General features: G+C 43.7%; 1 protein-coding gene across 1 annotated transcript in view; it reads left to right on the top strand.

The window, feature by feature from the left end:
* MRPL3 (mitochondrial ribosomal protein L3) overlaps positions 1-15,159 on the top strand; it is a 186,069-nt gene extending 170,910 nt beyond the window's left edge. The window contains exon 10 of the mRNA XM_029589336.1: positions 14,331-15,159. Coding sequence (XP_029445196.1) covers positions 14,331-14,480 — 150 coding nt within the window. The 3' untranslated portion in view covers positions 14,481-15,159. The remainder of the gene's footprint in view (positions 1-14,330) is intronic.
* Positions 15,160-17,883: the final 2,724 nt, after the last annotated feature.

Raw genomic sequence — 17,883 nt, forward strand, 5'->3', positions numbered from 1 at the left:
AGCTACCACCCAGGAAAAAGATCTAGGCATCATAGTGGATAATACTTTAAAATCATCAGCTCAGTGTGCTGCAGCAGTCAAAAAAGCAAATAGAATTTTAGGAATTATTAGGAAGGGAATGGTTAATAGAACGGAAAATGTCATAATGCCTCTTTATCGCTCCATGGTGAGACCGCACCTGGAATGCTGTGTACAATTCTGGTCGCCGCATCTCAAAAAAGATATAGTTGTGATGGAGGAGGGCGACCAAAATGATAAAGGGGATGGAACAGCTCCCCTATGAGGAAAGTCTGAAGAGGTTAGGGCTGTTCAGCTTGGAGAAGAGACGGCTGAGGGGGGGATATGATAGAGGTCTTTAAGATCATGAGAGGTCTTGAACGAGTAGATGTGACTAGGTTATTTACACTTTCGAATAATATAAGGACTAGGGGGTATTCCATGAAATTAGCAAGTAGCACATTTAAGACTAATCGGAGAAAATTCTTTTTCACTCGACGCACATGAAGCTCTGCAATTTGTTGCCAGAGGATGTGGTGTGTGTGTGTGTGTGTATATATATATATATATATATATATATATATATATATATATATATATATATATATATATATATATATATATACACACACCACATCCTCTGGCAACAAATTCCAGAGCTTCATTGTGCGTCGAGTTCCCAAATTTCTCCCATCTTCCCATGGTGTTATATATAAACAAATCCATATATATATATATGACATGGAACACCATGGGAAGATTTGGGAACAGGGGTCCATGAGGCCATAAGAGAGACACTGGGAAATGGGAACTCATACTAGGAAAGAGAAGTCTGGAATAATGCTTTTCAAGTGGTGCACTATGAGAAAGTCCTCACTGTGTGTGGTAGCAGTGGCAGACTCAAAATGATCCTTCTCCTACCCACACCCTGGCCCGTTCCTTGATTTTGTTATACAGTACACAGAATCTCTTCATTCCTGCTCCAGGAGCTTTCTACTATCCTACCAGCAACCAGGCAGCATGGCATAGAACAGGAGAATAGGGAGGGAAGGGTTTGAGCAGGGAGCCCATAGAGCAGAGAAGAGCCATGGCTCCTTGCTCCCTGATTCGGTACCTCTCCTCCTATCCTCGGTAATGCCCGGTTGCCTTGTGGACAGGAGGGATGGGGCTAGAGCAAAAGTCCATACAGAAGAACAGTGCAGAAGAGGAGGCAGGGAGAAAGGAAGATGGAGGGAGATGGAAGAAGAGGGTAAGAGAACTGGGTAATGGTGGGAGGTTGAGAGAACTCTGGATTTGAGGAAGGGGACATTTTCCGATGTATAATTAATTCTGTTCTATGCAAGACATACCTGCTAGCCTTGAGGCTTTCATACTGGGCTGAAAAACATTTTTTGGTAACACTAAATTGCTACAATTTTCCATGGGGACAGTCCACTGCAATTACAACCGCCCCCCCCCCCCCCCCCCGTAAAGTGCTTATTCGCTACAAGAAACAAGTGTACCAATTTCACCAATCAAAAACCTGGTAACCTGACCCTCCCTCCCTCTCCCCTCTTCCCATTGGTAGGAGGAGAGCAGTGTTCTTACCTGTGTGTGTTCCCTCTGCTGTCTTTCTTATAATGTCTGAACGTTTGGGGCCCTGCATATTTGGATGTCAGAATGACGTACACATAAATGAAAAGAACTGCTGTCTTCCTCCTAGTCGAAGGGAAGCGAGTGAGGGTCAAGATTGAGGAAACCTGAAAGTGTGCCATGAAGCAAGTTTGAAATGCACTGCTCTAGAAGATGAAATATAAAATATAATAGGTAAAGATACAAGGACACCTTTTCTTTCCTGTTTAAAACAAGAGCAGTAGTTTTAAGTCTCTTACTTTACCCTCATTTCCCCATTGCTTGAAACAATGAAACATAGAAACATAGAAATGACGACAGAAGAAGACCAATCGGCCCATCCAGTCTGCCCAGCAAGCTTCACACTTCTTTCCTTTCATACTTATCTGTTTCTCTTGGCTCTTAGCAACCCTTGGTTCTATTTCCCTTTCCCCCCCACCTTTAATGCAGAGAGCAGTGATGGAGCTGCATCCAAGTGAAATATCAAGCTTGATTAGTTAGGGGTAGTAACCGCCGCAACAAGCAAGCTACACCCATACTTATTTGTTTACCCAGACTATGTTATTCAGCCCTTATTGGTTGTTTTTCTTCTCCCCTGCCGTTGAAGCAGAGAGCTATGCTGGATAAGCGTGAACTATTAGTTTTTCTTCTCCCCTGCCGTTGAAGCAGAGAGCTATGCTGGATATGCGTGAAGTATCAGTTTTTCTTCTCCCTTGCCGCTGAAGCAGAGAGCTATGCTGGATAAGCGTGAACTATTAGTTTTTCTTCTCCCCTGCCGTTGAAGCAGAGAGCTATGCTGGATATGCACTGAAAGTGAAATATGCATTGAAAGCCACATTAACTATCAACAAATATTGAATAAGCCTAATAATTGGTAATACCTATAGCCTATGAACTCTCCGTTAATTTTACATACTTTTACCCACCCCTGTTTTTTGTTTCAGTGGCGTAGCCAGAATTGATTTTTTGGGTGGGCACAAGGTTAACATGGGTGGGCTGTAGGCATGCAGGTCTACTAGTTGTTTTTTTACTGATAAATAATGCCAAATTATGCAGCATAGCATTCACATCTACGCCTAAGTATGAGGTTTACTTAATGATACAAACATAATTCACAGTGATTTGTGGTACTTTAGCCTTCTTATTATTACGATTTTATACACGGCTCCTACCTGTCCATAAATTTTGAGAGAGCGGTTGTGTTGCTTATATTTAAATTGCTAACATCTCAAAATATAGATATATATTTTTACCTTTGTTGTCTGATCTTTGTATTTTTCTAATCAGTTGGTCCTGGTCTCTTTTTCCCATTTTTTCCCTTATAGCTCATTTCCTAATTCCTTTTCAGTGTCTTTCTTCTATTACTGTCTTCTTCCCTTCCACACACACACACACACACATACACGCTTTCTCTCACAGACTCCCTCTCACACACTCAAGCTCTCACATGCTCTCCCCCCCCCCCCCCCACAAGCTCACATTCAAGTTCTCACTTTCTCACCCCTCCCCAGGCTTATATTCTTATGCACACACAGACGCACATCCAGGCACCCATTCTCACCCACACACATAAACCCAGACTCCCATTCTCACCCACAAACCCATGCTCCCAGTCTCACCCACACATATTCAAGCTCCCATTCTCATCCACACATATACACATTTAAGGTCCTATTCTCACCCACACATACACACATTCAAGCACCCATTCTTATCCACATATTCAAGCTTCCATTCTCACCCACCCACACAAACCCAGGCTCTCATTCTCACCCATATATACACACATTCAAGCTCCCATTCTCACCCACCCACAAACCCAGGCTCCCATTCTCAACCACACATACACACATTCGAGCTCCCATTCACCCACATATTCAAGCTTCCATTCTCACCCACATACACACCCAGGCTCCAGTTTTCACCCACACACACTCCCATTCTCATCCACACATACACATTCAAGCACGTGCACAGCTTCCGCTTTCTCCCCCAAAGCAGGAAGATCAGCTGCCTCTCCTGCTGCCACCGGCCTCCTGCTATCTTCGGGCGTCGGGCGGTATGGCCCGCCGAACTTCCTGTCGGGGGGGGGGGGGGGAGCGGAAGCGCAGCGCACAACATCCGCTTCCTCCCTCCCCCCCCAAGCAGGAAGATCAGTGGGCAGTACGGCCGACGCCCGAAGATAGCAGGAGGCCGGTGGCAGCAGGAGAGGCAGCTGATCTTCCTGCTTTGGGGGAGAAAGCGGAAGCTGTGCGCGGCGCTTCCGCTCCCCAAAAACAGGAAGTTCGGCGGGCCGTTTGGTCCGAAGATAGCAGGAGAACGGGTGACAGCAGGAGAGGCAGCTGATCTTCCTGCATTGGGGGGAGGAAGCGGAAGCTGCACGCGGCGCTTCCGCTCCCCCCCCCGAACAGGAAGACCGGTTGGCCATACGGCCGCAGCAGCGCTTCCCCACGTGTGCCGTGATGGCGCGCGAGGCGTGGGTTCTCTTGTTCGCTGTCGCGGGGATGGGATCCCACAACAGCCTTGCAGTTCCGGTGCCAGTTGGGTGGGCCTGGGTCTAAGTTGGGTGGGCACCTGCCCACCCAGGCCCACCCGTGGCTACGCCACTGTTTTGTTTGGGTTTTTTTTTTTGTTTGTTTGTTTGTTTTTAATTTGGAGATGGCAGCCCTTCATCCTTCCGCTCCGTGAAGGTGGAACACCAACCACTGGCATCCCGCTCCGTGAATGCCTCTGTGGCTACGGCCACTCCGTGCAGTGTTTTGCTGTCTCCTCTTTATACACGTCCTCTAGACCTGATGGATCCACAATGTTTATCCCACGCCCCTTTGAAGTCCTTCACAGTTTTGGACTTCACCACTTCCTCCGGAAGGGCATTCCAGGCATCCACCACCCTCTCTGTGAAGAAATACTTCCTGACATTGGTTCTTAGTCTTCCTCCCTGGAGCCTTAGCTCGTGACCTCTGGTTCTGCTGATTTTTTTCTGACGGAAAAGGTTTGTCGTTGTCTTAGGATCGTTAAAGTTTTTCAAGTATCTGAAGGTCTGAATCATATCACCCCTGCTCCTCCTTTCCTCCAGGGTGTACATATTTAGATTCTTCAATCTCTCCTCATATGACATCCGATGAAGACCCTCCACCTTTCTGGTCGCCCTTCTCTGTACCGCTTCCATCTTGTCTCTGTCTCTTTGTAGATACGGTCTCCAGAACTGAACACAGTACTCCAGGTGAGGCCTCACCAAGGACCTGTACAAAGGGATAATCATTCCCTTTTCTGATACCAAATGGTTTGGTATTACCAAACCATTTGCCTAAAATTCTTGTGGATGGGAGTGTTATATTTTTTAAACTTTAATTACAGATTAATTTGTCAGTTACATTGTTGGTGAGTTGCCGTGTCACACTAATCATTTACTCCTGATGTAACATCTCAGTAACCAGACTGCATGTACTAGCCATTTATGAATACTAAAATTGTTTTCATTTATTACATAAAAGTTTATTGTATCTTGCATGCAGCTTGCTTAAGTACTTCATTAATGGTACTGTTTTATAGTTTGTTCTTAGATATGTCTTGGCATTTGTTTTCGGACAGGTTAGCACTGACAAAGGAAATGTGGGACTCTGAGAGAGGGCATTAGGATGAAGGCTACAGAGTGGATATATTATAAATAGTGTAGAATTCTTGGAATTAAGCTGGTAAGGTCTCTTCTGTGTTCTGGTAAGACAGCGAAAGCAATTAACTTTCAGTCCTTCGGTTAATGATTTCATAAGAGCCCCTTGATAGAGTTAAGTCTTGCATGCAGTCTTGTCTATGGTCAGTAATTACAGCAATTACAACTCTCTAATTTTCTCTGTTTTACCTCCTTATAAACAGTCGTCATCCTGCAGTTGAGTGGTAATGTTCTTTATACTTCTGCTGAGCACTTTTAAATAAACAGGAGACTGAGAAGGTTTTAAATTTTCTACTGGAAGGAATTTCATTACTTAACTTTTCTATATTGTATAAAGGCTTCTCAAATAATTTAGGTCATGTGCCCTTTTTCTTCTCTGTAACGTTAGGACTACCCCTCCCCCAAACAAAACTAGGTAAAATTAGCTTTTTTAGAACTTGCAATACCGTGTACTGCAACTAAAGCAAGCCAAGTATTTTTGGCCATTCTCCATACCTAGCAATCGATCCGAAACCCTGCTGTGTGCTTCCCACCCAACCCCTGATTTGAGAAATATTGCTGTATAATTCTTGATGTCCTGAATACCTTACATTTCCCACATCAATCATCAGGATTGCCTGGATAAATTGCACAAATGTATGAGTAGGTGTATACTATAAGATGGTAACCTATAAACAGGTGCACAAGCACCCATGTTTGCACGTTCATTTTATAACATACTTGCATATGTGCACGTATATAATAAAATAGACACATGTACACCCAATTTTAAGTGGACGTGCGTAAATACTGCTTCTATCGTATAACTGGGGGGATTTGAAAAGAAACGTGCACCACCATTACCAGTTTTACCAGGTTGTTCCCCCCCCCCCCCCCCTAGTTTAATAGCCTTCCCTTAAAACTTGCTGATGTTTAGGGTTTTTTTGTTTTACAACTTACACACCATCCTTAGCAGAAGTAAGGTTACGTGGCAGAGGACCCTGGCATGCATCTGTGCGCTTAAGTATTTATGAGCAAATTTGAAGTTGAAATCAAGGAACACTACACTCTTTTTCAAACTTTTCATTTGTGCATGTAGCAGGAGATTCACGTGTGTGTGGGAGCCTTTTAAAATCCACTTGGTGCGCGCGGGCCCAACATATTGATGTGTATGCTGGGCTTTTAAAATATATCTTTAAGTCTTTAATTCCATGAGTATTTTTTGTATAACAGGTTTAAATAAGGAAAGGAATGCGGTGGGGCCACTTGGCAACAGTGATCATAACATGATCAAATTTAAACTAATAACTGGAAGGGGGACAATAAGTAAATCTGCAGTTCTAACACTAAACTTTCAAAAGGGAAACTTTGATAAAATGAGGAAAATAGAAAAAAACTGAAAGGTGCAGCTGCAAAGGTTAAAAGTGTTCAACAGGCTTGGACATTGTTTAAAAATACAATCCTAGAGGCAAAACGATTACCGTCGTGGTTAAAAGATGAGAAGAAAGAGGCTATTTTAGCAAATAAAAATCCTTCAAAAATTGGAAGAAGGATCCATCTGAAGAAAATAGGATAAAACATAAGCATTGTCAAGTTAAGTGTAAAACATTGATAAGACAGGCGAAGAGAGAATTTGAAATGAAGTTGGCCATAGAGGCAAAAACTCATAATACAAACTTTTTAAAATATATCCAAAGCAAGAAACCTGTGAGGGAGTCGGTTGGACCATTAGATGACCGAGGGGTTAAAGGGGCTCTTAGGGAAGATAAGGCCATTGCAGAAAAACTAAATGAATTCTTTGCTTCCGTGTTTACTAATGAGGATGTTGGGGAGATACCAGTTCCGGAGATGGTTTTCAGGGATGATGAGTCAGACGAACTGAACGAAATCACTGTGAACCTGGAAGATGTAGTAGGCCAAATTGACAAACTAAAGAGTAGCAAATCACCTGGACCGGATGATATGCATCCTAGGGTACTGAAGGAACTCAAAAATGAAATTTCTGATCTATTAGTTAAAATTTGTAACCTATCATTAAAATCATCCATTGTACCTGAAGACTGGAGGGTGGCCAATGTAACCCCAATATTTAAAAAAGGCTCCAGGGGCGATCTGGGTAACTATAGACCAGTGAGCCTAACTTCAGTGCTGGGAAAAATAGTGGAAACTATTCTCAAGTTCAAAATCATAGAGCATATAGAAAGACATGATTTAATGGAACACAGTCAATACGGATTTACCCAAGGGAAGTCTTGCCTAACAAATCTGCTTCATTTTTTTGAAGGGGTTAATAAACATGTGGATAAAGGTGAACCGGTAGATATAGTGTATTTGGATTTTCAGAAGGTGTTTGACAAAGTCCCTCATGAGAGGCTTCTACGAAAACTAGAAAGTCATGGGATAGGAGGCGATGTCCTTTCGTGGATTACAAACTGGTTAAAAGACAGGAAACAGAGAGTAGGATTAAATGGTCAATTTTCTCAGTGGAAAAGGGTAAACAGTGGAGTGTCTCAGGGATCTGTACTTGGACCGGTGCTTTTCAATATATATATATAAATGATCTGGAAAGGAATAAGAGAAGTGAGGTTATCAAATTTGCGGATGATACAAAATTATTCAGAGCAGTTAAATCACAAGCAGACTGTCATACATTACAGGAGGACCATGCAAGACTGGAAGATTGGGCATCCAAATGGCAGATGAAATTTAATGTGGAAAAGTGCAAAGTGCAAGGTGTTGCATAAGTGGAAAAATTACCCTTGCTCTAGTTACACGATGTTAGCTTCCATATTAGGAGCTACCACCCAGGAAAAAGATCTAGGCATCATAGTGGATAATACTTTAAAATCATCGGCTCAGTGTGCTGCAGCAGTCAAAAAAGCAAACAGAATGTTAGGAATTATTAGGAAAGGAATGGGTAATAAAACAGAAAATGTCATAATGCCTCTATATCGCTCCATGGTGAGACTGCACCTTGAATACTGTGTACAGTTCTGGTCGCCACATCTCAAAAAAGATATAGTTGCGATGGACAAGGTACAGAGTAGGGCTACCAAAATGATAAAGGGGATGGAACAGCTCCCCTATGAGGAAAGGCTGAAAAGGTTAGGGCTGTTCAGCTTGGAGAAGAGACAGCTGAGGGGGGATATGATAGAGGTCTTTAAGATCATGAGAGGTCTTGAACGAGTAGATGTGACTCTGTTATTTACATTTCGAATAATAGAAGGATTAGGGGGCATTCCATGAAGTTAGCAAGTAGCACATTTAAGACTAATCGGAGAAAATACTTTTTCACTCAACGCACAATAAAGCTCTGGAATTTGCTGCTAGAGGATGTGGTTAGTGCGTTAGTGTAGCTGGGTTCAAAAAAGGTTTGGATAGGTTCTTGGAGGAGAAGTCCATTAACGGCTATTAATCAAGTTTACTTAGAGAATAGCCACTGCTATTAATTGGATCAGTAGCATGGGATCTTCTTAGTGTTTGGGTAATTGCCAGGTTCTTGTGGCCTGGTTTGGCCTCTGTTGGAAACAGGATGCTGGGCTTGATGGACCCTTGGTCTGACCCAGCATGGCAATTTCTTATGTTCTTGTCCCGAGTCCGGGCACTAACTCTGGTGTCCCTGGCGGGGGCAATCTCTGAATCACCAGACCTCTGTGCACAAGATGTTGTGCTTGCTGGGCCACATGGCAGCAATAGTCCATGTTACGCTCTTTGCTTGGCTGCACATGTGTGCGTGGTGCAGTGGACCTTAAGATCCCAGTGGTGTCAGACCACCCAGGACCTTCAGATATGCATCAGCGTCACACTGCCTCTTTGGGAGTCCTTATCATGGTGGGAGACCCAATCCAATCTGGAGATGGGTATACCTTTTCAGGTTTTGTCCCCACAGATCACCCTCTCTATCGATGCATCCCACCTCGGTTGGGGAGCTCATGTTGCAGAACTGTGCACCCAGAGTCGGTGTTCCGCACAGGAAGGACGATGTCAGATAAACTTCCTAGAGTTCCATGCAATCCGGTACACTCTGTGGGCCTTCTGGGATCACCTCACCAACAAGATAGTTTTGATTCAGATTGACAGCCAGGTGGCGATGAGGTACCTGAACAAGCAAGAATGCACGGGGTCGTTCCTACTAAGTCTAGAAGCAGTCCAGATCTGGTCCTGGGTGTTATCCCAGGGCATAATTCTCTGCTCCTGACAAGAACAAGGCATACAAAATGTGATGGCGACGTTCTAAATCGCTCGTTTCGCACCCACAAATGGTGTCTCAAACATGAGGTTGCAGATTGAATCTTCCGCCTGGGGAACCCCGGATCTCGATCTCTTTGCTTCCCCTTGCAATGCGAAGGTGGATTGTTTTTGCTCCCTGGTCAAGGGGGACATTGGACTGGATGCCTTCACCCACCATAGGGGCATTGGCCTCCTGTATGCATACCAGCCGCTTCCATTGGTGTCAAAGACTCTTCTGCAGCTCCATCAGGATCAGGAAACCATGATCTTAATAGTGCCCTATTGGCCATGGCAGATCTGGTTCCCCTTTCTGCAGGATCTCTCCTTCCAGGCACCGATCAACCTGTGGACCTCCCCAGACCTGATCATTCAGGATCAGGGCAGCCTTACGCCATCCCAGCCTCTGGGCCTTAGCTCTCAAGGCTGGGAGTTGAAAGGATGACCTTGCTAGCCCTGGACCTTTCGGAAGGGATATCTCAGATCATGGTAGAGTCCAGGAAACCTTCCACTAGAAAATGTTACAGTCTGAAGTGGAAGAGGTTCTCTGTCTTGTGGGAGGGCCACAAGTTGGACCCGTCTCCTGTTCCACCTTGAAACTCCTAGACTATCTATTGCATCTCTCCGAGATCGGCCTGAAGACCACCTCTGTAAGGGTCCACCTCAGAGCTGTTGGGGGCCTACCACTGCGAAGTGGATGGCTCACCCATCTCAAGGCAACCGCTGGTGGGGTGCTTCATGCTAGGCCTGATACAGGTCAAGCCTCTGATTAGGCCACTGGCTGTATTCTGGGACCTCAATGTGGTCTTGGCCCACTTGATGAGAGCCCCATTTGAGCCCCTGCAATGTTGTGACCTGAAGTATCTATCCTGGAAGGTTATCTTCCTGGTTGTGGTCACCTCTGCACGCAGGGCCAGTGAACTTCAGGCTCTAGCGTCATACCCTCCTTATACAAAATTTTTTCATGATAAGGTGGTTCTGCGCATGCATCCGAGGTTCCTTCCTAAGGTGGTGACAGACGTCCATCTCAGTCAGTCTATATTCCTACCCACCTTTTTTCCAAAGCTGCATCCATACCAGAGAGAGCAGGCTCTGCACACCCTGGACTGCAAAAGGGCCCTAACCTTTTATCTAGAGCGTACGGTGGGCCATAGGCAATCCACACAACTCTATATTGTTTGACCAAAATCAACTCAGAGTTGCAGTTCCAAGCAGACCTTATCCAACTAGTTGGCAGATTGTATTTCGTTCTGCTATGCACAGTCAGGACTGCAGCTTGGCAGCCACATTAAGGTTTATTCTGTACGTGCCGTGGCAGCGTATGTTGCCCACTTGTGTGCGGTGCCCATGTGTGAGATCTACAGGGCTGCGACCTGGAGTTTTCTCCATACTTTCGCTGCCCACTACTGCCTGGATAAGGACAATCGATGTGACAGCAGTTTTGGTCAGTCAGTCCTTCATAATCTTTTTCAGTTGTGAAACCCAACTCTGCCTACCTTAGGCCCTGGGGTTGGATTCAGGCTGTCTCCCAGGTTGTAGCAGCACCTGTTAAGTGCTGACTCCTTATAGTTGGGAGCAGCCTATAGCTACATATTCACCCATGTGTGAGGGCTACCATCCTATTTGTCCTAGGAGAATGCAGAGTAGAGTGGAGTAGCCGCCTAGTGGTTGGAGCAGTGGGCTACGAACCAGGAGACTAGGGTTCGAGTCCTGCTGTCTCTCCTTGTGACCTTGGGCAAGTCACTTTACCCTCCATTGCCTCAGGTACAGACTTAGATTGTAAGCCCTCTGGGGATAGGGAAATACCTACAGTACCTGAATGTAATCCACTTTGAAGCGCTGAAAAAAGTGCGAAAAAGCAGAATATAAATCTAAATAAAAAATAATAAAATAAAGTTGCTTACCCTTAACAAGTATTCTCCTAGGACAGCAGGATGTTAGTCCTCACAAAACTCACCTGCCACCCGGCGGAGTCAGGTTTCATGTATGTTTATTTAATCTTTTGGGAATTCTATGTTAAGAGACTGAAGGGGGGTCCCTGCATGGATAGTGGCATGCTGGGAATGCTCAGTGTGCCAGTCAAAGTTCTAGAAACTTTGACAAGTTTTCTATGCCAGGCTCCATCTGATGATGTCACCCATGTGTGAGGAGGCCAATGTGTTCTTTGGGACCTTCAATGCTGCATCAATTTCTTTTGTACCCTTGCCCATATCTGTGCTTTGACACAATCCTGACCCAGAAGTCTACAGACAACTCCTTTGACTTCATGGTTTTGATTTTGCTCTGGCAAAACCAGTTGGGGAGTAGGAAATTGCACATCCAAAGGGTCAAGAACACAGGAATTATGCATGCGACAGGTTATGGGTATCCGCCACAATCAACAAGGCAATTGTCAATCATGAATGCAGGCTTTATTCAAGACCTTCAAAACAGCAAAGTTCAAATTAATAGACAGTGGTAAGTCCACCAGTACGGTTACATGATTCACACAGACTGTGACAGGAGGAATTGAAGGGCAAACAGCTCAAGCTTTACAAAATGTTCATATTACTTGACAAGGAAGTTCTGACATGCACTATCAACTGAGAGGCCTTATATAGACAGGTGTGTGCTTTTCCAGATCTTCCAATCAATTTAATTTACCACAGGTGGACTCCAATCAGTTGGAGAAACATCTCAAGGATGATCGATGGAAACAAGATGCATCTGAACTCAATTTTGAGTGTCATAGCAAAGGGTCTGAATACCTTATGTAAATGTGATATCTTTTTTTTTTTTAATTAATTTGCACAGAGTTCTACAAACCTGATTTTGTTTTGTTATGGGATATTGTGTGTAGATTGAGGAGGGAAAAAATACATATTCATTTTAGAATAAGGCTGTCACGTAACAAAATGTGGAAAAAGTGAAGGATCTGAATACTCTATAAATGCACTGTGGGGCCAATGCAATACCATGTACTGTGGCTAGAACACAGCTTAACATGTATTTTGGACATGTGTCCATAACCCCTGATGTAATATGGGGATTAGCGCGGCTAAACCACCCGTCCAAACCACCTGCTTTCTCTGATTCTTCCTATTAGTATCCTCCTACTTAGAATTGTCAAAATACTAAGTAAGAGGAACCACAAAAAGCAGGATTTTTTGTTTTTATCAATGTACCTGGCATACCTTTAATCTCAGCCCTGGTCTGGCGTAAAATTTGCCATGTTGCAATGGGCACATTGGCCGCATGGGAATTTTTGCAATGGGCACATTGGCCGCAAGGAATCAATGAGTCCTTGAGCGTGGCATACATTTATTCCAACCCTGGGCTGGTGTAAAATTTCGCAAAACAGGCAGTGCAAACAGCACACACATTATATTAAATATACAGCAGAGGAATAATGCGTGGCAAACAATCAACTGGTCAGTAGAGCTCAAACATTTAATGCATACAATCACAGGTGTGTCATGAAATGTTATTTTAGATGTACATCGATGGAAAAATGGTACACACAAGGACCCCGACATGGCTGTGTTTCGCTTCAGGGGTTGCGTCAGGGGGACCACAACGTCTGAAAATCAAGGGCAGCTCAGTGCTAGAAATCGTGAATTGATTGTATGCAGTCTTACTGAGAAATTCTGTAAGATTTACGAGCCAAAACTCTGAGCTATTCAAAGAAGCATATCACGGAAGATCTGTGGGAATTGCTCACTCAGTCAGCCATGGCCGCGAGTAGGGCGAACCCGCCCACAGAGCTTAAAGTATCGAAAGGGTACTTGGTCAGCGGAAAGAATGATCTTTAATTTAGGTACACGGTCGCTTGAAACTAAACTTATTGCAAAAGTCTTAATGTATGTGCCGCTTGTATTGAGTGTCCTTTTTCCCAGCCTGCCCTGACAGCCACCTCTTCTTTGTGCCCGATGCTGAGGACGCACAATTTTCCCTAGTGCCTCCATTTTAGCGTGACTCCTCATTTAAATATTGCATCATGTGCCCAGGAGAGGTTTTCTAAGCACAGATATTGTATCAGCCTCTGTATGTGTTTTTCATTCATACTGAAAAAAACCCCTATGTCTCTTATGCTGACTGAATCTTTTGTAGTTTGCAGAAACTAAACAGTAAACTTGTGTACAATTCATTAATAATAACACAGCCTGTGCTTTGTTTTGGATCGCTAATTAATTGTTATAGTAATTAGGAATAGTGTCAAAAATGTGGTTTTAATTCTGCTCCCTAAAGTTCAAAATAAATAAGAGCTTATCAAAAGTAGGTCTCTTATTGTCAAAAATAATTAAAAATCAAATTGAGCAAGATCCCAGTAATAGCATGCATAGTAATTAGCACAGCATTGCATTAGGTACGAATGAAATCTCCTGTTTTAGGACTTAAAAGCAAATATCTGTTAGGACAAATGCATATTACCATTTTATATTAAGCTTAAGTAAATGAAAATAGCTCGTCATATGTGAATAAGAGAGGGACTAGAGAAATATAGGAATTTGAGGTTTACATATTAGGAGCTAAGTAGCTATTGTATTGTCCTATTTTATTTAACTTTAATTTTTATGGTGTACACTCCATCATTAAAGACTCAGTTTATGCTGAGGAGCAGAGCAAATGGCCACATAAATAGTATGCCATTGCACAGCAGGCAGAAGTAAATGTGTACATAAGTTGATATTGCCATTAGCAACACCAGCATTTGCTTGATGCACTCTCAATTAAATAACGAATTATATTAGTGTAACTGGATTGTAAAAGGTGACTTCCTGCGTTTGAATGTATTACTGTCAGTGAATTACCAGTTGATTTATTAACACTATTGTCTTCCTTCCTCTATTCCTTTTTTCTTTTCTAGGTCAGAGACTCCAAGCTGCCAGCTTATCAAGAACAAAGTAAAAATCTTCCATTCCCCACTTTTTTTGCTGATGGAGATGAAGAGCTACAGGAAGACTTATATGATAAGGAGATATTCCAGTTCAATGAGCCCTCTGTCTCATATTCTTAGTGCTGTTGACATGTTTGCACTTGTGGGAGTTTAACAATGTTTCCAGAGACTTGGAGGTGCTGTGTAGCCTTAAAGCCAGGAAATTGTTCTCCCCACACATTGGAATTTTTCTTTTTTTTGGCCTGACAGGTTACTCTTCCTTTTTGGGCTTATGACTCAGTTGGAGCTGGCCCCTACTTGTGCAACAAGGCTTTTCTCCCAGGAATTGATTGATGGAACTCCCTTCTCTTGGGGACCTTGAACACTGTTTTTGCCTGAAGACCAAAATTGGATTTGGAATCAAACCCAGGTCTCCCACATGGCAGTGTACAGCACCAACTGCTACACATTTTTCACATAGCAAGATTTGTTCCCCCACATTATCATGTGTAAATTTTAGAGTAGGGCCATTAAAAGAAATAGATTAGAAATGTAAAGTGCATATATTGCTGACTGACATGCCTATCAGAATATTTTCTGTGATGTTTATTCAGCTTTTATTCAGACTCCGAAATGTATCTAATCATTGTTTGAAAACTGTGTAGATCCCGTTGTATGTTTATGATTAGATTTCCGCCATATTGGTCAAAATCAAACCAGAATGAATCAAAGTAAAGATATTCTAAATAAGAACTTTGGTCTTGGTTGATAGCCTGTACTGTTGAAAGGAAGTAATTAAAATGTCTGCTTTATTAGGAAAGTTGTAATTTTATTCTTTGAAGAAAAAATAAAATGGCCATCTAGTGAGAGTACCTGCGACAGAATATAAAATTCCACATACATTTTTTTCAGCAGTTGGCATCATTAGACAATAGGAAGGCATTATCTAATGATGTCAGTTCATAAGTGTTAATACATGTTTATTCCCCCCTCCCCACTTACTGCACTATAATCAACATTTTTATGCAAGTAAACTCATGTATATTTGTGTAAACTTTGGGATTTTAAAACTGCCCCTTATGAAAATGGTTAAAACTGTGCATGCGGGAGGACAATTCACATACTTATAGCTTCAGCAAAAGTGGGAGGAGTTGGGGGTAGATGCAGAAACATGCACATATTTTCAGGTACATACTGTGTACCTGCTTCAATGTAAGTGCCAAATACCTTGGCTATATAGAGTCTACACCCCCTTGGGCATGATTCCACATTTTGTTGTCAGTGCGTCAGACTTGCATGCGTTTAAATGAGGACACTTTTTCCACTCATCACCCCGCCGTACTCCACACCTCTCAGGATCAAAACTGTTTTATTGGGGGTCAAAGCATATACTTAACCAAAAAACACAACTGAAATCCAATTAGATAATTCCCCATCCCCCCCCCCCCCCAAAAAAAAGTCAATATTTATTGGAAACACCTTTGGTAGCAATTACAGCTGTTAATCTGTTAGGATAGGTCTCTACCAGCTTTGTACACAGATTTGTCAATATTAGACTATTCATCTTTACAACACTATTCAAGTTCTGTCAAGTTTCTTGGGCAGTGTTGATAGACAGCAGTCATCAACTTATGTTATAGATTTTAGATTGGAATGAGGTCAGAGCTCTGACTGAGCCATTCCAGGACATTTTACTCTGTTACTTAGAATTTTCTGTACTTCTCTCTATTTATTCTCTCTTCTATCCTGACAAGTGCCCTAGGCCTTTCCAGTGAGTAACTTCCCCATCACATGTAGCTGCCACCACCAGATTTGACAATAGGGGTGGTTCTCTCTGTTAGGTTTGTGCCAAACATAACGCTTTACATTAGACCAGAAAGTCCTATTTTAGTTTTGTCATAGTAACATAGTAAATGTCAGCAGATAAAGACACAAATGGTCCATCAAGTCTGCTCAACAAAAATGATCATGGTAGTATCTGCCGCTCCATGCAAGTTATCCCCATGCAGAAATGTTACAACTAAAATTGCTACTGTTAACATCGGCAGCTTGCACCTTCGTGTCCGTCCTCTTTCCCACCTCTTCACCCATCACCAAAGTGACCCCCCACAATTAAAACACTGTTACTACTCGGTTTTGGGGAAAACAGGCCGCAGCTTTATTAACCATTAACATAAACAATACCGGTACACGAGTCGCTGGTGTGTATTAGAAGATTAGCGTCCCGGGCGTCATGCCGGCGTCTGCCGTGTTAAGCCAGACCGCCAAACATCTTCCGGCCCCCCGCCGTGGCTCCAATCAAGGGGCCATCGCCTCCGGGCAGCCCACACCCACTTGACGTACTACTCTGTCCCCTAGGACCTCCAGTTTGTCCACACCTTGTCCTCCAGGTCACTGTTTGCCTACCGACTCGGGTACCCCCACCACCGGCCTGGGATAGTATCTTACTTGTCCCGGGCCCCCCACCACTATTAGTGCGGCCTACTCCCACCACCCAACAATTGTTCCAATGCCTCCTGCATGGCATTATTAAATAGGTCATATCCCACTCCGGATAGGTGTATCTTGTCTGGCCGGTATAAGCCTTCACATAACTCGTCAGCCCATTCATGCCTAATTTGTTGTGTCCCCCCCCCCCCATCCTCTGAACACATAATCCTACCTGCCTATTCACCTTCTTCCTACCCCTGCCCCACAACTTGGTGTCCCGCCAATTGATGTGGGGTATGACATCCAACCATATAAGCGTGGTCCGGGCAACCCTATTAATGCCGTTAAATCTCTCTTCATCATGTAAATCAATCGTTTGCATGAGTACTTGCCCAGATCATTCCCTCCCAGATGTATCACTATAATGTCTGTCTCTTGAATGTGCTCAACTTGCGTCGCACCTTGGGTAGCAATTGCCCCCATCTCATTCCTCGCATTCCCATCCATAACAGTTTGGCACCCCATTGTGCCAAGCCCAAATGTATGCCGTACGATCTCTCCTGCGCCCTCTTGGCAGCCCAGTGTACGAAGGAGTCTCTTAACATCCATACTATCCTCTGCTCTGATCTCAGACCTGCGAAGGAAATGGATTAATAGGGGCCGATCTGCACAATCCCGGCCTAACATACAAGTTGGCTGCTGCAGATTGCCAGCGGCCGATCTTACATATGGTGTCCATGGGCAAGCCCGCCTGAGCTGCGCTTGTGGCTGCCCCAATCCTGAAACAGAGTGTGTTCCGTATTCTGTCGGATCAAGCCCAATTTTTGTCAAGGCCCGATGAAGAATGGCCGCAAACTGAAATTTTGTCAGTGACACCCTGTCTGCGTGCACTAGTAGGTGCATGCCCCCCCCCCCCACCCCCCCGGGCCTTGCCTGCAGAAACAGAGTGATTTTTTTTTTTACCGGCCAAGTTACCTGTGATACCACCTGTGCTAATCGAATTTCCACCCCTCTTGCCCACTGATCTGTTTTTGATTGGTGCACTATTATGTTAATGCTCTGCGCCCGTACATAATTAAGTAGTATACCGTTTATTCCCATATCCTTTTTGGAT

Source organism: Rhinatrema bivittatum, chromosome 2 (genome assembly GCF_901001135.1).
Source record: "Rhinatrema bivittatum chromosome 2, aRhiBiv1.1, whole genome shotgun sequence".
NCBI classification, from domain to species: domain Eukaryota; kingdom Metazoa; phylum Chordata; class Amphibia; order Gymnophiona; family Rhinatrematidae; genus Rhinatrema; species Rhinatrema bivittatum.